Source organism: Monodon monoceros, unplaced genomic scaffold (assembly GCF_005190385.1).
Source record: "Monodon monoceros isolate NGI ecotype Baffin Bay Population unplaced genomic scaffold, NGI_Narwhal_1 Super_Scaffold_5, whole genome shotgun sequence".
NCBI lineage: Eukaryota > Metazoa > Chordata > Mammalia > Artiodactyla > Monodontidae > Monodon > Monodon monoceros.
The window spans coordinates 114,425,177-114,444,200 of NW_021703782.1; the positions used below are offsets into that span (position 1 = coordinate 114,425,177).

At 61.2% G+C, this 19,024-nt stretch overlaps 1 protein-coding gene across 2 annotated transcripts in view; it reads left to right on the forward strand.

Annotated features, from left to right (window-relative positions):
- The first annotated feature begins 325 nt into the window (after window positions 1–325).
- The window catches only part of ZC3H3 (zinc finger CCCH-type containing 3), an 80,875-nt gene continuing 62,176 nt past the window's right edge, over window positions 326–19,024 (forward strand). The window contains exons 1-3 of one of the 2 annotated variants that reach the window (XM_029202727.1): window positions 326–413; window positions 1,838–3,146; window positions 4,339–4,535. In XM_029202727.1, the coding sequence (XP_029058560.1) occupies window positions 326–413; window positions 1,838–3,146; window positions 4,339–4,535 (1,594 nt within the window). The remainder of the gene's footprint in view (window positions 414–1,837; window positions 3,147–4,338; window positions 4,536–19,024) is intronic. The other variant, XM_029202726.1, reaches the window with a different exon arrangement.

The window sequence follows — 19,024 nt, forward strand, 5'->3', positions numbered from 1 at the left end:
GGGTCTGGAATTCGGCCCTCGCCCAGTCCCGCAAGGAACGAGAGTTCTTGGCGAAGAACGCAGCCAGAGCGCTCCGGGTCGGCGACCACCTACCGCAGCGCCCCCTCCACACGAGCGGTGAGTCCAGTTCCCGGCGCTCCGTAGTGACGTGCCCCCCCAGCTCTGCGCATGCGTAACCCTGCCTCTCCAGCCGTTGCCAGGGCGACGGCGCATCTCTTCTGCTCCCCCTCCCCGCGGCCCGGCAGTCGCCCAGGCCTCGCCTCAGTGCGCAGTCTCGGCACCTCCCCGCGCTCCGCCCAGCCCGCGGGGAAACGGTCGCGCGGCGATGACGTCGCGGGGGCCTGGCCGGGCGTCGCGGACTCTGGAGATGGAGGAAAAGGAGCAATTACGGCGGCAGATCCGTCTCCTGCAGGGTGGGTCAGGTCGGGTCGGGCCCGGGTCGCGCGTCCCTTTCTTCCCCTTCTCTTCACAGCGGGCCCCTGCCCGCCTCCCCTAAGGGGGTGGCTTTCCGCCCGCGGTCTCGGCGGCTAGGTCCGGTCGGGTGGGGAGGTAGGTGGGGTCGGGCTGGGTCTAGGGGACCCGGAGGGGCGTCCCGACTGGCCTGGGTCACCTCCAGCTCGGGTTTCGACGGAGGGTGCGAGCGTTTCCGGCGCTGCGGCTGGTGGCGGCGGGGCGGTCGCTTAGTAACCGGCGGGCGGGAGGGGGCCCCCCACCCCCACGCGCGGGCACGTACTCGGCGCCCCCTGGGCGCTCCCTCGCTCCCCGCGCGCGACAGTGGCAAAGCCCGCTCGGGGCCAGGTGTGTGTTTCTTCCCTGGACAGCCCATTTTGACGCTCCTTCCGTCCGTACAGTCACACTCTCCGTGATATTCCCGGCCCAGACTCCCCAGTCTTCAGTTTCCAGACTTTTCCATTTTTAGACCTAATGTGGTTTGCTATACTTAAAAAAAAAAAAAAAATTCCCCTTGTAAAGTTATTCCCACAAAGAGAAGACTTAAGGACTTGGAAAGTGTGTATGGGGGAGAGTTGAGGTGGGCTGAGCCCACCTTCCAGGCACTTCCTGGCCTTCCATCATATCTGCCCTGAGGTGTCACCAGGTCTGGACCTGGCTCTCTTTGGGCCTGGGGGCGGGACATATGGTGGGGGAGCGTTGTAACGGTGGGGCTTGTTGGCTGAGTTGTAACAGCTTGGGTTGTTTCAGCCGAGGCCTGTGCCCCACCTGCACGGGCACAGCTGTCCAGGGGCTTCCTTGGCAAGGCCCCGTGGCGGTCCACTGCACCGCGATTCCAGATGATTAGGCCTCTCCTCTCCTCAGGGGAGGATGGTGTGACATTCTTGTCAAGTGTGGAGTACCCAGGGGTGTCACTTACCTTACCCTCACTGCCTTGTGTGCCAGGCAGGGAGCTCATTAAGGTGCAGCCCTGCTCCCTTTCTATCTGTGGGCAAGCCAGAGGGCCTCCATGTCTCTTGAGGCATTACAGCATAGGGCCTTGCTGGTCTTTTCATACTGAGTGACACTTCTTCTCAAAGGATTGTGAACCCAGCATAATATTCCTGGAGGATAGGGAATATGCCACAGGGATACATTTTAAGGATAAGCAACTAGAAATAGGATTGAAGTAGAACTGACGGGAAAAGACTTATGGAGAAGATTGGCCTAGGGAATTTGGGCTGACTTTCAGTGGTTCTCACGCACTGGCAGCTGCCCCTCCTGCACTGGGACGTGACAGGATCCACCGGGGTCTGCGGGGTGTCTGGTCAGCTGATGCCCCTCCAGGGAATTCTCACTGATTTTACTCACCCTCCGGTTAATGGGGCCTGTGCTCCTGTCTCCTCAGGTCTGATCGATGACTACAAAAACCTCCATGGCAATGCCTCTGCCCCAGGCACCTCCGCCGCTTCCCAGTGGCAGCCGCCCGCTTACAGCAGCGGCAGGGCCTTCAGTGCTCGCTGCCCTCGTCTGAGCCGGAGGGGCTTCTCCCCGAACCATGGGCCCGTGTGGCGCAAGAAATACTCCCTTGTGAATCGGCCCTTGGGATCCTCGGACCCACCCGGCGACTGTGCTGCGCAGCCGCCCCTTGGGGCTGGGGGCAGCCAGGGTCCCAAGCCCCAGCAGTACATCCTGGAGAGGCAGGTCCAGCTCAGTGCGGATCAGAACATGGTCATCAAGGTCAAACCACCGTCAAAGCCGGGCTCAGCTAGCACTGCAGGGGTCCTGCGGGGCTCCTTGGAAGACTACGGGGATGCCCCCTGGAGCAACCACAGGCCTCAGGAAGGTGAGGGTGAGCTTCCCGGTGGGCAGCAGCAGCCCTCGAGGCCAGGAAGAGCTAAGGGGAGCTGCAGTGAGGAGGACCCCCTTCTGGTCTGCCAGAAGGAGCCTGGCAAGCCCCGGGTGGTGAAGTCGATGAGTACTGTGAGCAACAGCCCTTCGGAGCCCCGGCGGATGGTCGGTGAGAGCGCAGTTGCGGCCAGGGCCCGCTTCCCGCCCTCCAGCCCGCCCCAGCGGGGCGGCACGGCCCTGGGCCGGAAGGTGGGCTCACAACCTGTGGCCAACTGCGGCACACAGCTCCTTGGGGACGGGAGAGCGAACGCCGGCCATGCAGATCAGTCAGCTGCCTCTGGCCTGGTGGCAGGCCCAGCTAGACCTGCTGCTGGACCCAGGCAGACCCGGGAGCCCTTGCTGCTGGTGTCCTGTCGAAGCAACAAGTTCCGGCAAAACAACTACAAGTGGGTGGCTGCCTCGGCGAAGAGTCCCCGGGCCCCTCGGAGGGCCCTCAGTCCCAGAGCAGTGGCGGAGAATGTGTGCAAGGCCCCCTTTTCTGCAGCGGAACGAACGGAGAAGCCGCAGCTCAGAGGCGACCTGGATGCCAAGCCCAGGAGGTCGGCCGCAGCCTCCGTGCCTGGGGCCTCCCCGAGCAAGTACAAGTGGAAGGCCTCCAGCCCCTCGGCCTCCTCCTTCCGTTGGCAGTCAGAGGCCGGCAGCAAGGACCATGCCTCCCAGCTCTCCCCAGTCCCATCTAGGTTCCCCCCAGGGGACAGACCAGCAGTGGGACCCAGCAGCTTGAAGCCCCTCTTCAGTGAGACCCCGCTCTCGGCTTACAAAGTGAAGAGCCGCACCAAGATCATCCGGAGGCGGGGGAGTGCTAGGTGTGTGTCCCTGCCCCGCCCCCGGGGCCCTGTCTGGCCAGGCAGGCTCCGCCTTGTATGCAGAGCAGGTGGGAGGGCCCACCTGCAGGGGTGTGGGAGGCGGAGAGGAAGCATCACCCCTGACGGGGCCTGAGCGCAGAGCTTTGCCTGTGGTGGTGTCACCATAGTCAGTAGGCATGAGGCCAGGGTCACTGCTTTCCCTTACAGCTGAATGACAGGGCTCAACCTGGCTCGGGGCTGGCCTGGGGCCCCCAGCCAGGTGGGGACAGGTGGAGGTGGTGGCAGCATCCCACCCTTTCTCCTGTGGGCAAGAGACCAGAGACTGCTGGGTGGTTTCTGTTCTGGGCCCGCAGGTTTTGTGCCCAGGCCAGGAGCAGGGCAAGCAAACCCAGGGCGCAGTGTCTCTGTGGGAGGGGGTCGCCTTTCCACCGGGGAGGAAGGCTGCCCCTTGATGGCCGGGTGACAGGGTGAGTCACTGCCTCACTGAACCCATGTCACCTTCCCTGCCCTCTGTCCTCTCGGGTCTAGAGGAGGCTCGAGGACGGTGTCATGGCCCAGTGCTCCATCTGGGGTCAGGGACTTAATTGTGGTGGCTGCCAGTGGCAAGGGCAGAGGGCCTGCCTCTGCCGTCAGACGTGGTGACACTCGCTGACCTCCCAGCAAGTCCCACTCCAGAGGTCCTTCCTGCTGTCTGACCTGGTCTTGGGCCCTGCCCTCCCCGATCGGTGCTGTCTTGGATTCCTCGGGTTCCCTGCCCTCCTCACATTTTCTGGACAGTGGCCTCTGTTTCCGCCAGTGTGGGGAGGGGGTCACCAGGCTGGTGGCAGCACCTCCTCCGTACAAGGCCTGCCTGCTTTGCTTCTCCAGCTCCAGGCGGCAGCTCATCTGGCCTGGGGCGGTGCAGGAGGTGCTTGTGGAGCACTGGGTGGGGGTCGAGGGCTGCTCTCCTGCGCTCTCCGCTCTCCGCCTGCCTTGGCTCTGGGATCCTCCAGGGTTGTGGCTGCGAGCCTGGCGGGGAGGAGGAGGGGGGTGGCGTGGGGGGATGGGCGGGGAGCAGCCTTCTGACGGCTGCTGAGCTTGGTTACCTCCGGGGGCTGAGTCCATGTTGCTGGGATCTGGGCGGGCAGGGGTGGGGAGGTGAGCCACTCGCTGGGGGAGCCTGTTAGGAGCCGTCTGCTCTTTGTCTCTGCAGCCTTCCTGGGGACAAGAAGAGCAGCCCCCCACCTGCTGCCACGGCCAAGAGCCAGTTCAGCCTGCGGCGGAGGCAGGCCCTCCGGGGGAAGAGCAGCCCTGTGCTGAAGAAGACGCCCAACAAGGGCCTGATGCAGGTCAGCAGGCACCGGCTGTGCTGCCTGCCTCCTAGCCGGGCCCACCTCCCCACCAAGGAAGGTATGACCAGGAGGAGGGGCTCCCTGGGCCTGTGACGGCTCTGCTCCCTCTTGGGACCCACCTTCGCCGTCCACCTTGCATTGTGGGGCCCTGGCCCAGGGGCGCTCAGCCTGGCGGGCAGTGGGTGGCCTGGGCTAGTGAGTGGAGAAGGAGAAGAACCGGGGTACCGTGCCCTGCGCTCTGGGTCGGAGAGATGCTTCCAGGCAGGCATGTGGTGGTCTGTTCACATCCCTCTGTGTATGTGCAGCCAAGTCCCTCTTGGCAGGAGGAGCGGGAAGGTAGATGAGAGGGTGGCAGCCCCGCAGCCCTGAAGGGGGAGGAGACGTGGCTTGTGCCGCCCAGGGCCTCTCCCTCCTTTCCTCACTGCCTGGGCCACAGGTCTACCCCTCCCCTCCCTGCTGGCTGCCGCCTTTTCTTCGGGAAGCCTGAGCTGGCCTGGGAGGGGTCGGCTTTGCCCTCTTAATGAGTCCTTGGAGTCCAGCAACAGAATGGGGAGCTGCAGAATGGGGAGCAACAGAATGGGGAGCGCTGTGGGCGTGGTCCCCGCAGGAGGCTAGCTCCCCACTGCCGCGATGGCAGTGCTCTGGGGAGGCTGCAGAGCCAGGCTTCATCTGGGTGCCTGGTCCTGAGGTGGCCCCTCTGAGTGGCGGGGTGAACGTGCTGGCAGCGGCTTCTAGACTGACCCATATGAGATCTGGAGGTGACAGGGTTTGGGGCCGGGCAGGCTCGGCGCTGGGTGCTCCAGCCGGGGCCTTGTGCTACGCTTGGTGCTTGGGGAACCCAGCTGAGGGCGTGGTCCTTGGCCTGGCCAGGAGGCTTTGAAGAAGGCTTCTGGAGGAGCTGGTGCCTGGGCTGTGCTGAGCATTTGCGCGTAGCCGGCCGTGGGAGGGTGGGCCGTGGGGTCCCAGGCAGAGGGTCGAGCGGGGCGGCGAGAGGGCTGTGGGGAAGTGAGGCTGGAGGGTGCCGGCCTCCCACCCGTATCCCGTGCACCATGGCAAGTGTGGATTTCATGCCAGGTGACAGAGCAGAGGGAGCCCCGTTAGTGGTTCCTGGTTCCTGCGAGGTGGCTGGATTGGGGGGTGGGCCTTGGCTGCAGGACTGGCTGGGAGTGAAGAGGTTGAAGGTGACCAGCGGTCAGGCTGCCGCAGGTTGACTGGAGAGGACGAGTTGAGGATGCCCCTCGCTTCGAGAGACTGGTGGCGGGGGGGCTCCCAGGGAGCTTGAGGGCAGGTGGGGGGTCAGGTGGCCTCTTGGGGCAGCTGGGGGAGAGGCCAGGAGGTGGTGTCTGTGGACATCTGGGCCTCTGTGGGGACTCATGGCCCCTGTTCAGATCCTCTCTGTCACGGTGTTGTCTTAGCCGGCCGAGATGTCGGGTGTGCAGAGAAGTTGCAGACAGATCTGTCCCCACAGATGAGGTGCCACGCGCGATGGCAGCATGCAGGCCATGATGGTGCTCAGGGCCGGCTGTGGGAGGTGGGCGGTCCGGGTGCTGGGGATCCAGGAGACCCAAGGCGGGGGTGGTCCCTCCTGCCCTCTGGTGCCCGCATTCGAGCTGGCCAGCTGCTGAGACATTCCCATCGTGACTTGCCACTAGCAGGGTGTCGGGGCGACAGAGAGGGGGTGGCCAGGTAGGGCCCCTTGTGGAGGTAGTATTTCAGCGAGGCTTGACTGACGGACGTGGTTGGAGGTGGCTTGGGGGAGGAGTGTCCCAGCCGGGGCAGCGTGCTGGGAAGGCCCTAAGGCCCTGTCCTGCCTTCTTGGGCCCTTCCTGACAGCAGAGCTCTTGGGGGATCTGGTGGGCGTCTGCTGGGCGTCGGGCCCCCTTGCTGGGCCTGGAAGCAGGTGTGTGTGTGGAGCACCTGCTGGGCAGGTGTTGAGTGTGGCATGGTCGTGGCAGACAGGGCCCTGGGCCTCTTGGCGCCCTTCCTGCCACCCAGGGGTGCTGAGTCCTGATGCAGGTACGCACACTGGCCTTGACTCTGTCCCTGCCAGGCCTGTGCTGCCCCTGCCTCCAAGGAGTCTGGCCTGGGGGTCGACAGGCCCAAGGCAGGCTGCTGCTGGCCTGTGCAGTGGGCACCCCAGGGAAGGAGCGCCACGCGGTCTAGGAGTGGGCTGGGGACCCACGGACCGAGGGGCCCTCTGCGGATGGGTGGGCAGCAGTAGCATCGGGAACTCTCCTCGCAGAGCCAAGCTTTCCCACCAGCCGGCCAGGTGGTCCTGGGTGCCCTCTCTCCCGGCTCCAGGCCGGAGGGCTCTGGTGCGGCTTGGGGGCCGGGGTGAGGGCTGCCCCAGGCACGGGAACAGCCAGGCAGCAGCCTTGCTGCAGGAACCACTGGCCAAGGGGCGGCCGGGGAGCTGGAGAGCTGGGTAGGGGCCTGTGGGCAGCGTCCCAGGGCCATGGGCCAGAGATGTTCTGGGATGCTCACCCGGTCGCGGGGTGGACAGAGGGGTGAGGGGCTGGCGGGGGCACAGACGCTGGGCCTGCAGATGCGGTAACCAGGCCAGGTGGGAGAGGAGGTGGCGTGTGTCGTCCCTGGAGCTGCACCTGCACTTGTGAATAGCCTGGCCCCTTTGTAGGCCTAGAGCAGAGTGGGGTGCAGGCTGGGGACGGTGGTGGCTGCCGCCTGCTGGCAGGGCAGCCATGGTACTCGGTGGGAGGGGGAGAAAGGCTGAGGGCACCGCTGGGTGTGGGGCTGTCAGGTGGGAACTGCGGCGCCTGCCAGTGGGGCTGCCACAGTCCCTGCCTTCACGCTCCTCTCCACTAGGGGGCAGATGAATCAGCTCATAGTTACAGACAGTGTGATAACCACGCACAGAATGCCCTGCAGGAGAGGTGGAGGCCGAGGAGGGGAGAGGGTCCTGTTGGGGGAAGGGCTTGCAGAAGGCTTCCCCTCACTCAGCCACTTGTCCATCCCCCCATGCATCCTCTGTCCTCCACCCCCTCATCCCCTCCCCATTTCCTGCACAGCTGTGCAGGGCAGTGTGCTGTCTCCTGGGGTGTGTGTGTGCTGGGGCCGTGCTGCGTTGCTGGACACAAACGGCTCCTCGGGTGCTTGTAAACAGACTGGAAAGTTGCGTTCAAGGGGAATTCCTTGTCGGTCAAGTGGTTAGGACTCAGCGCTTCCACTGCTGGGGGCCCGGCTTCAGTCCCTGGTCGGGGAACTAAGATCCCACAGACTGCACAGCGCGGCCAAAAAAAAAGAAAAGAAAAGTTGCTTTCAGGTGGCAGAAGCACTCTGAGGAAAAGGAGACAGGCAGCAGTGCTGCAGGGAGCTTTGGGGAGGGTGGGCGGCGGGGACGTCTCTGAGGAGTGACATCTGAACCAAGCCCAGCGTGAGGAGAGGGGCACGTGGGCACACCTCTGCAGGCGAAGTCACAGGTAGGCTGAGCTTTGCCTGTTCCAGGAGCAGAGACTGGTCCTGTGTGGCCGGTGTCCTGGAGGGTGGGAGGGGCTGAGGCCAGAGGGCAGGCAGGACCAGGGATGGGAAGTGGTGCTCGGCCACAGCAAGGAAAAGGGGGTTCTGTTGGGAAGCCCCTGAGGGACAGTGGAGGCACCTGGGCCTGCATGGGTGTGCTCAGGGACACAAGGCGGCCGCGTCGGGGCCCCAGGAATGTTCAGCGGTCCCGGAGGGGCAGCAGCCAGGATGAGACTGTGGGTGAGGCAACTGAACTACAGGCCGAGGGGTGAGGTCCTCATCCTTGGGACTTGACGGCAGGGAGCTCACTGGAGAGGCTTGTGCCGGCGGAGGCGAGTGTGCTGGGCCGGCGTCGTGAGGCCGGGACAGGTGGAGGTCATTTCCCTGGGCTGACGGCTCCCCCAGCCCCCTCCTCTCGAAAGGCCTACCCGGCTTCCCGCTTCCCAGCTCTGCCTGCCTGCCCTCCCTTGGTGGGCCTGAGCAGGTGTGTGCGCACGCGTGCGTGCAGGGCGTGCTCTCCCGTCTCTTGGAAAGTGCAGACCCCACCTACGGGCCACTGGCAGGGCCTCCCTGGGAATGGGGGCAGAGGCTGTCTCTGCATCTACTTGCTTTGAGGCTTCTCTGCCCTGTTTCCCACACAGACTTTTAGTGCCAGATGCAGCCCTCCGCTTGGAGCTGTGTCAGACCTGACCCCTTTGGGACGCCCTCGCTCCTGAGGCCGGGAGGGCTGAGGAGGGGGAGAGGGAGAGGTGGGCTTCCCCGGCTGGGGTCCCCACTTCAGGCCGGCTGTGCAGCCTGGTGGCCAGCAGAGGGCGCACTTGCCCCTCTTATTCTTCATCCACCTTTTTCTGGTAATTGATTGCCTAATTTCCTCTTTATGTGAAAGAAAGCAGATATCAAGTAATTTGCAGCAATAATCTGCTAGTGCTGGGCCAGTATCGAAACTCCCCTGTTCACTTCAGGTGGCAGATAAAACACTAATACGTAATTATCCTTGCAAATTGGATTGTTTTAAATAACCGAAAGGCTATGGCCAGGAGAAAGCGATCCCGTCTCCCTTGAGTTACTATTGCAGTGTAATTGCCGCGTTCAGTCAATTTCCCTGGCATTAGAAATTCCATCACAATCAACATTAAGCTTTATGCATTGTGATGGCTAAGAGCCGGGCCATTTCTCCTCTTTTTCTTAACTGGCAAAATTAATCACGGAAAAGATTTTAAACATTTACCCGTGTGAAAGAGGTCAGCTCTGCCACTATATTGCTCAACAGATAAGGGGGCTAATAAAAAGAAAATTGATGATGTCACCAGGAGCGGAGTATATAAAACCTGGCGATCGCCGGTCCAGGGGAAGGGAGAATCCATTTTCTTGGGACAAGGTGCGCTCAGTTTTTATTTGGGCTCGTACTATCAGCAGTGTAATTTGAGGGCGCGTAAACAGGAGGAAACAGTTAGGGAATAATGAGCCCGAGGTGTACAGTGCCGCCCGATATATGCTGCACACAGTTTATTTGACACAGCAGATAATCGCTTTAATTGAATTCGAAACTGCATGTTCAGCAGGCCTGTGGCCTCGTGCCTTGGGGACCTGACCTTACAAAGATTCCAGCCTGACTCCTCCTCTCGCTCTGCCCCCCCCCCCCCACCGCCGGCCCTGTGACCCTCCCACCTAGTTCCCTGGGCCTAGAGTCAGACTTTGGCTGGGGGGTGGGGCAGGTGGTCCCTGGGGGTCCCCATGTGACACCCCTACCCCACCCCGTGCTCCCTGGGGGGATAACTGCACCTTGGCTGCCGGAGGCCCCACTTGATTCTCCTCAGTGCTGACAGACCCCAGAGAAGGCAGCAGAGAAGAGAACTTTTCGTAGACCTCAAAAATGGTTTCTGATTGGCCACCCGTTCGATTGCAGAAGTTAGTTGTCATAGCCCGCGGTGTGGACGTGCGCTTTCCAGTGCAGACCTGGGGCTTCGGGGCCAGCTCCGGGGCTCCTCTCCCCCGGCCACAGCGGGCCCAGCGCCATGACTTCGGCTGCCCTGAGGTGACAGGCTTCGTGTGTGCAAAGAGGGTGCTGCCTGGTCCACACCAACCCAGCACGACGCTTGCGCTGTTGGGGGCTGGCAGCCCACCCAGCACACTCGGCCCCAGGCTAGGGGGCTTCCTGGTAGCAACAGGCCATGTGATTCCTCCCAGTCACTTGGAGAGGTCTGCTGTCAGGTGCCAAGGAAAAGCCACGGGCGGGTGGGCGGGCAGTGGCGTCCTCGCCGCCCAGGGGTTGCCCAGGACAGCGCATGTGTGGCGAGAGCCCACCCACCTCTCCTTCGCCTGCCTCTGCACAGACAAGTGGCCAGCGCGGTGGGTGGGGTGTGGGCCTGGCGGCTCGCTCAGGGCTGTGCTGGCAGGGCTGTGGTTGACAGGAAGGGCCCAGTGTTCACTGTGCCATCAGGTGTGGATCTGAGCGCTGCCGAGGCTTTCACTCAAGCCGGGCCTCACACAGCCGCCTGCCTCTGGCTCAGAGCTTGCCAGCACGTGGCGGGCGCTTCCCTCACGTCCCTTAGTCTGCCGTGCCAGCCACGCGGTCTGGAGGATCTGCTGTCACCTGTTTATGGATGCAGTGGGCGGCCACTCATCCTGGGTCATCGGCAGAAGAGGTAGGTGTGGTCTTGGGCCCTGCCCGTCTTACCGCGCCCCAAGCCTCTCCCAACAGGCCCCGCCTCCCCTCTGACCAGATGTACCCAGTGGACACGGGCAGGCGGCGGGCCAGGTACTAACACGGCAGCATCACTCTTGGGAGGCAGCCCAGAGCCCACTGCTTGGCGCTGGGCAGCCCTGTGCATGGCCTGTGCTGGCCTCAGGACCGTGGGAGGGTCAGTGGTCAGAGGGAGCACAGTGAAGCCTCGCCCTGGGTCTCCGCGTTCATCAGTAGTGTTTTTTCACCACCAGCGCCCACTGGGAGCACTTTGGGATGATCAGGAGCCAGGGCTGTGGCCCAGAGGGGTGGACGCAGGGCCGGGGCTGGGTGACCCCTGTTGTGTCCCCGTCGTGTCCAGTGCTCTGGTCCTGGGTCCCGGTCCTGAGGTGTGGGCAAGCCCTGGTTCTAAGCCTCCAGGCTGGTGCTGGCGTTGCCTTGCTCTGTTCCCATAGCTGTGGAAGGTCATCTCTTGGGGGTTTCTGTGCGGGTTGCGGGGATGGGGCCGGCTTGGCGGATCCTAGGCTGGGCGGCTGCTGGTGCTCCTGTCGCTCTTCTCGCTGCTGGAGTTTCCCGCCGTGGAGCGGTCTGTGGTCCATCATTACTTGCTGGCGTGCAGTTGGGTTGTTTAGCTTTACTATGGCAGACGCTGTAAACAGGGTCTGTAAAGGGCGTGAGAGCAGTTCAATCTGGAGCCCTGCTTTCCTAAGGGAAAATGAAAATGCTGAAGTAGGCCCTGCAAAAGGCAGCCGCAGCGATCCTGAGCCTTGCATAAATGATCAGGCGTGTCGGAGGCCTCCAGTTTTACGTTGGTCATGGCCGTGCTAATTAATTCTTCCACAAGAGCTGGCGTGGGAGTGCGTGTACGTGTATGCGCATTGCCTGTGTGGCGCCTGCCAGGCGTGGGGCCTCTAGGGGAGCTGTGACTTCCGCGGAGTCAGGGGCACCTGAGTGACTCTGTGAGGCTGAAGCCCTGGGAGCCGCTCCTCACCTGGGAAGGAGGGGTGATGTTCTCACGATGGCCAGAGCTTGCAGCCCCGGGGTCTCGTGGGCCAGGGTCCCCAGGTGTCCGACGAGTGTAGACGATGTGCTGAGGGTGGCCCGCCCCTGTGTCCTGGCTGACCGAGTTAAACCCAGCCTCTCTGCCAGCTGGGCCTGGCCCGGCCCGAGGGTCCCTCAGCTGATGCGCTCTCAGAAGCCCACCCGTCCGTGGGCGCGGGGTGCAGGGCGGAGTCTTTCTAGGGCTGCTTTTTCTCCCAGCCTCCCCCTGGGCCCTCAGTGCTCTCCCTGTGGCTGCCGCTGGCCCCTCAGGTGGTCTGTCCCACCTGCTCTCCTGGGCCCAGCCCCTTCCTCCCTTGGGGAGTGGGGGCCACCTGGTGATGGGGGCGTGGGAGCTCCTACCTGCTAGAGGTGGGCCATGGCCTTCCAGGTCCTGGATTGTGGCACCTTCTCTCCACAGCTTCAGCATGTTGCTGGGCACCCCATCCAGACCCAGGTCCCACTCCTCCATGCTCGCATGGTCCCAGTCCAGGAGCCCGCCCCGGGCTACGTCACGGAGCACCCCTTCCCCCGCACACCTCGGCCTGGCCCTGTGCCAGGGCGGCCAGTGATGCAGTGGGCTCCCTATGAGACTCAGAGCCGGGGGTCTGGGCTGGAGCTGCTCTTCCTTGGCCCTCTCTTTGAGTGAAGCTGGGGGCGCCGAGGTGGGCAGGTGGGCTTGGGCACAGAGAAGCCATCTCAGAAAGGAACTCCAAAGACATGTTTCCCCTGTGGAGCTCTCTTTAGCCGGGCTCTCCTTACTGCTTGCGTTTTAAAGGGGGAAGATGCCAGGTAGGGTGGGGGTTTGTGGTCGGCATCTGTCTCAGGCTGCCACCTCCATGCTGTGTGGTCCCCTCGGCTTGGGAAGGCAGGGCAGCAGGGGGAGGGACTGCAGGGCCACACTGCCCCTCTTGCTGCCCTGACCCTGGGGCCGGCCCGGGTGTGTATGTCCTTGACTCTGGGCCGTGAGACAGTGCCCCAAGGGGCAGCACGTGGGGAGACAGGCAGCCGGGGAGCAGAGGCCGGGGCTGAGGGCTGCTGTCCAGGGTCAGAGCTGCCCACATGGCCAGTGGGTCTGAGCTTGGACGGAGCGCAACAGGACCAGATGGCTGGACAGTTGACCTCCAGGTTCTCTTTTTTTCTGAAATATGGAGGTGTAAGCTTATAAATTCTCCCCTGAGCATAACCTTAGCTGTCTTCTGCAAGTTAATTATTTTTGTGTTCCTCCAAAATGTTTTCTAATTTTCATTGTAATTTTTTCTTTGATCCAGGGTTATTCAAAAGGGATTGCTTCATTTCCAAACCCCTGGGGCTTTTGAGTTTCTTTGTAATGACCGCTCCCCAGCTTCACTCCACTGGGCGAGCTATCTGTGTGATTTCAGTCCTTTGAAGTCTGCTCAGACTTGTTTTAAGGACCAGCTTAGGGTCAGTTTTGGTAAAGCTCTTGTGTGTACTTAGAGAGAATGATTCCACTTGGGGAGTTTGGGGCTCTGTAAGGTAAGTTGTATTAATTGTGTTGTTCAGGTCTTCTGTATACTTTCTGATTTTGCGGGGCAGGGAGGGTGTCTGCTTTTTCCAGTCACAGAGAGAGAGTGTTAAGATCTTCCACTGTTCTCCAGTTGTCACTTTTGCATTAAGCATTTTGAGGTCATTTGACTGAGTGTAAACCACTTAGAATTGTTATATCTCCCAGGTGGATTGAATCTTTTACTGCTACGAAATGTCCTTTTTTATCTCCAGTAAAGCTTCTGGCCTTAAAATTTACTTTCTCTGAAGCAGGTATAGCTAGGCCAGTTTCCTTTTAGTTAGTGTCACAAAATGTGTGTATATACACGTGTACACACACACACACACTCTATGCAAATGTATTTATGTGTGACATGTGCAGACATGTTTACTTTCATCCGTTAGTATGTTTAGATTTTTTTGTATCCAGCAAATAGTTGTTTTTTAAGTGCAATCTGAAATTGTTTTTCTAAAAAAGGGTTTCGTTTGTTCACATTTAATGCAATTACTAGGGTATTTGGGTTTAAATCTGCTGTCTTCCTCTGTGCTTTTTCTTTGTTGCACCTGTTTTGTTTTTTTCTCTCCTTTTTCTTCTTCTTTTGGATGTGTATTTTTAAATTCCATTTTCTCCTCAATTAGCTTATTATACATTCTTTTATTCTTCTTTTGGTGGTTTCCCCAGAGGTTATATTGTGTGTTCTTGACTCACTGTTATTGGTACTTGGAAATTACTGTCTGATCCCTCCCCAGACAATGTAAGAAGCTTGGAGTACTTAAACCCTATTTTCCTCTCTTCCATCAAACGTGGGGAACTGCCATGATTTTAATTCTCCATATATTTTAGACCCTAGAAAAAATTGTGTACAGTCAGCATTGACCTAGACTATGTATTTATTCTCCCTTTTCTCTTCATCCTTTCCTTGCTTTCTGTTTGAGAAACACTTCTTAATATATCCTGTAATATTGCAGGTGTGCTGGGGACCATTGCTCTCAATAGATGTTTATCTGAAAAGTCCTTGTTTTTGCCTTACTCTCTGGAGAGTGTTTTTGCCTGGGAAGCCGTGGGGCTTTCGGTGCTGGGGAGAGACCCTTCCCATCGCCAGCTGACGGCGTTTGGTGACGTCAGCTGTCCTTCCCAGGAGGGTGGCGTGGCTCTCCCACCTCTGGCTGTGGGGCTTTCTCTGTCTCTGGCCTTCAGCAGGTGTGCTATGGTGCTTCCTGTACATTTTATCTATTTGGTTCTCAGCAGGTGTGCCATGGTGCTTCCTGTACATTTATCTATCCTGCTTAGGGTTGGTGTTATTTCTTGAATCTGTGGCTTGATGGTTTTCATCAATTTTGGAATCTCAGCCATTCTGTCTTTAAGCATTGCTTCTGCTCCATCCCCACCTCTCCTTCTGGGACCTCAGCTGCATTTGTACTGAACCTTTTCACCATATCTTACATGTTTCCTGTGTTCTTCTCTGTGTCTTCTGTGACCTGTCTCCATGCTTAAATCTGGGTAGTTTCTTCTAACCTATTTTCTAGTTTAGTTATTGTCGTTTCAGCTTTGTATAATCTGCTACAAGACGCATCCGTTGAGGTTTTAGTTTTAGTGACTTTTAAATTCTAAAATTTCTATTAAAAAATAGTTACTAGGTCTCTGCCAAAATTTGCAATCTTGTCTTTTTTTTTTTTAATTAATTTATTTTTGGCTGTGTTGGGTCTTTGTTGCTGTGCGTGGGCTTTCTCTAGTTGTGATGAGCAGGGGGGCTACTCTTCGTTGTGGTGCGTGGGCTTCTCATTGTGGTGGCTTCTCTTGTAGTGGAGCACGGGCCCTAGGCGCATGGGCTTCAGTAGTTGCGGCACCTGGGCTCAGTAGTTGTGGCTCACGGGTTCTAGAGCGCAGGCTCAGCAGTTGTGGCGCACGGGCTTAGTTGCTCCGCGGCCTGTGGGAGCTTCCCAGACCAGGGCTCGAACCCGTGTCCCCTGCATTGGCAGGCGGATTCTTAACCACTGTGCCACCAGGGAAGTCCTGCAATCTTGTCTTTAAGCCCTTGAATGTATTAATCGTTTTTAAAGTCCATGTCTGACCACCCAGTTATCTGGATCCCTGTTCATTCCATTGCCTGTTTTTTTCCTTCTTAGTTTTGTGTCAAGTGTGATTTGCTTGTATGTCTGGTTATTTTGTATCGAGTGGTGGACGTTGTGTATGGAGTTCTGGAGCTAATTCAAGGCCGGATGATGTCATGTTCCCCCAGACAGGGTGCGTGGCCCCTGGGGGAGCAGACCTACAGAGTCAGGGCAGTGTGGGCAGTGAGAGTGCCCAGGCACTTCCTGCCCAGGGAGGGCCCCACGCTGGGGCGGGCTCACTGCACCGGCAGGCTGGCCTGCAGAACAGGGTCTGTGCAGGAGAAGGACGAGGGAGGGGTGGTGGGAGCCCACTTGCCCACCTGTCCCCAGTGTGTGCTTGGTGGGGGAAGAAGGGCGGCTCCCTGCAACCCCCAGCAACCTGTGTGCTGGGGACAGGAGGGGCTCACTGACCCGTGGCCTCTGAGAAGTAGAGGTCTCTGGGTGTGGGGTAGATGGGGCAGCCCGTGGGCCTCCTGCATGATGGCCTTGCTCCTGTAGGCCTTGCCCCGCCTCCGCTCCAGGCCCTGGGAGGGGCCTCTGGCAGCCCTGCCTGCCTCCCCATGCAGAGCCTGCTGTAGGGGCTGGGCAGGCCTGGGCACAGGCGGTGGAGGCCGGGGGAGGGGCCAGGGGTGCTGCCTGCCCAGGGGCGGGCGAAGAGTTGCAGTGGGGTTGCATGACAGCTGGGGTGGCGGTGCTTGTGTCAGTAGGGTCTTCGGTGACATCCAGGGAGAGCGCTGGATTCTGAGGCGGCCACCGGCAGAGGGCCCTGGTGCACAGGCTGCCCGAGGGAGTGGGGCAGCCTGGTCTGGACAAGAGCTGACCGCCTCGGGGCACACTTCTCTGGGCCCGGGGCGGGCAGGCCGCCTGAGCATGGAGAGGCCTCAGCCTGGGAGGGTGGGTGTCTCTCTGCCCCGCAGGGCGTGCAGGCTGGGTCGGTGGGGCTCAGACGTCCCAGCAGCTCCCTCCCTGCTCCTGCAGCTCACGTGGGCTGGAGCTGCTGGCTTTGGGGAAGGAGCAGGACCTGGTGACACTTGGCTCCCAGCTCTGTTGTACCTGAGGCCACGTCTCTCTTCTTGGGGTGGTGGGAAGGGTCGTGGGCAGGAAGGGCTTGCTGCCCCAGAGCCGGTGGGCAGCGATGGTGCACTTGCTTGGAGCCCCCTCGGCTGTGTCTCCTTGGTTGCCCCCCGCCACCGTGTCCTCCTGGGAGCATGTTGACACAGAGGGAGCCCAGTCAGGGTGGGCACCAAGGATGGGCCTCCCCCAGGCTCTGAGCTGAGACCCTCTGCTTCCCACCCTGCCGGGGCCCCGCTACTTGCTCTGCCGAGGGGGGCCCCGAGGGCGGTGGGCTCAGCTGTCCTGGAAAGGGCGGGGCCGTGTGTGCCTCTGCCGGGGGCTTCTGGACAGGCCGCGTGACCCTGGAGAGGCGCCGTGTCCGTGGGGCCCTCTCTTTGTAGCCCTCCTGCTTTCCTGCCTTCCCTCTCGTGTCCATGGGAAGTGAGCAGTGCTTCCCCCAAGACTGAGCCCTTTCCAGGCAGATCCCAGGCTGAGAAGGCACCACAGCCCAGCTGGGCCCTGCTGGCACCACCTAGGCATCACCTGTGTGGCCCGGGGCTCTCAGCGGTCACAGGTATCCTTCTGATTTGAAGCTTTGGCCCTGATGCATAGACTTGATGGAATTTGCAAGGAAAATCTGTAGCCTCACGCGACGACTGTAAACCTATCAGCTTCTATTCATCAGGCGTGCCCTCATTTGCTGGTTTGCCTGAGTGTCTCCAGGCCTGGCAAAAGGAGCTCTGGCCCTTCTGGTTGCCTCTGGCCCAGGGGTCCCCAGGGGTCTGCACTGTTCCTGCTCCCACTGCCGGCTGGTCCGGGCAGCATTGGGACAAGGTGTCTAGCTCAGGGAGGTGGCAGGTCCCCTGCCGTGGGGTTGCAAGCGTGGAAGCGAGCTGCTGCCCTCCCCACGCCCTCCTGTGCCCCCCGGGGGCTGAACCCTCAGGTGCTGTGCGTGGAGAGGCCCGGGTGGGTTCCGGGGCCAGCGTTCTCTCCGGACCGGGCACGGGTCACTGACTGCCTCTGCCCCGGGACCCATCCTGGGATGCTTCGGGGCATCTGGCTGGCCCAGGGGTCTTGTCCCTGGCACACTCGCCCCCTCCCGTCTCGTTAAAGTTTTTGGGTGTGGCAGGGACCTAAGGGACGTGCTGCCGCTTCTGCCTTTCCTGCCCATCTGTGGATGGGGAGACTTCTGAGATACTCCACCCCCGGCTGGCTCTGCCCAGGAGAGCCGTGGGCCAGTGGGCAGGGCCCGTCCTGGTCCCCCAACGCTTGCCGGCCGTCTGTTGTCATTCTTCGGGGCGCTGCGCTTTCTGAATTAATTCGGAGCTGTTGTGTTTCCTTCTCACGGTGTATCCCAAGCTGTGCCAGCCCCTGGTGGGCTCTGGCAGTGCCGGCGGCCGTGCGGGTAGGTGGCAGCTGAGGGTGGGCGCAGCAGCAAGGGGCCGCCGACCTGGCAGGTGGTCCCGTGAGGCAGCGCGTGCTTGGTGCGGGGAGGGGCGTGAGCCTGCTTGGCAGGAGACGCCTTGTAGCGCGAAGGATGGCTCACTGCAGGGGTGCCTTCAGAGCGGCTTGCTCGCACCCCGCATGCTGGGCTGCAGCAGGGCAGCCGCCAGACCCTGAGCTGCCGTGGGCCGGGGGAGGCGCGTGGGGCGGCGGGGCGAGGGGGCGCACCTCCCTGTGTCTGCAGGAGATGGAAGGCAGGCCTGGTGTTGTGAGAGAAGCTGAACTCCGTGGCCCGGGCCTGCCGCAGAGTCTGGGAAGGCCGAGGAGAGAAGCTTGCTCTGTGCCAGGCCCTGCTCGAGGTGGGAGACTGGGGGTCTGAGCAGGCCCGGGCCCACCAACTCCCAGCGTGTCTGGGGTGAGCCCCGTTGGAGCCCACGGTGGTCCAACAAATCACCAGCGCCATGTGTTCCCGTCACTGCTCGCTCTACACCTGCGTGGGGGTCTGGAATGTTGAAACGGGGAACGGGCTGGACCCTGGGACCTGCCCGGCTGAGCTCAGGCACCCCGGCTGCCCCTCCAGGCCGTTGTGCCAGTGGGCACCGTGACCTGGGGCGTCAGCACTGGGGGGCAGCCTGCGCCCCAGGCCTTCTCTTGGGAGCCCCTTTGCTTCCCTCTCTTCCTTCTGTTGAGTTTCTCGGGGCTCCCTTTCCCCCACCAGATGGCATGTGCATCAGGTGTGGTGCCCTCTGCGTGAGAGACAACAGAGTGGCCTGCGGGCGCCCACCACCCTGAGTTTGGGAGGCCTCTGCCTGACCTGCCCGGGCTAGCCCTGTGCCCCACAGCCCTTCCTTAGACCCCTGCACCTCCTTCCCTCCTCCCTGCCCCCTTTCCTCCCCCTTCCCCTCCCCCCTCCCCCCTCCTTCCTCTCACAGAGGGCCAAGACCCTGTCTTCTGCAGGAGCCCCAGCTCTCACAGATGGGTGGGGCTGCCTTGAGCCCCCTTTCTCAGGGGCCCCCAAACGGCCCTTGGTCCTCGCCCGTATGGCCCCAGCTGCCCCCAGCCTTACATTGGCCCCAGCAGGAGCTTTTTGCCGGCTGTGTGCTTGGGAACTGACCCTGAGGCGGGTGCTGCTGCTGGCTCAGGGGCTGCATCCTGCGTAGGGACTGGAGGATCCCAGAGGGGAGGAGAGGGGAGGGGGAGGGAGGGCAGAGGGGGAGGGGAGGGGGAGGGGAGGGCAG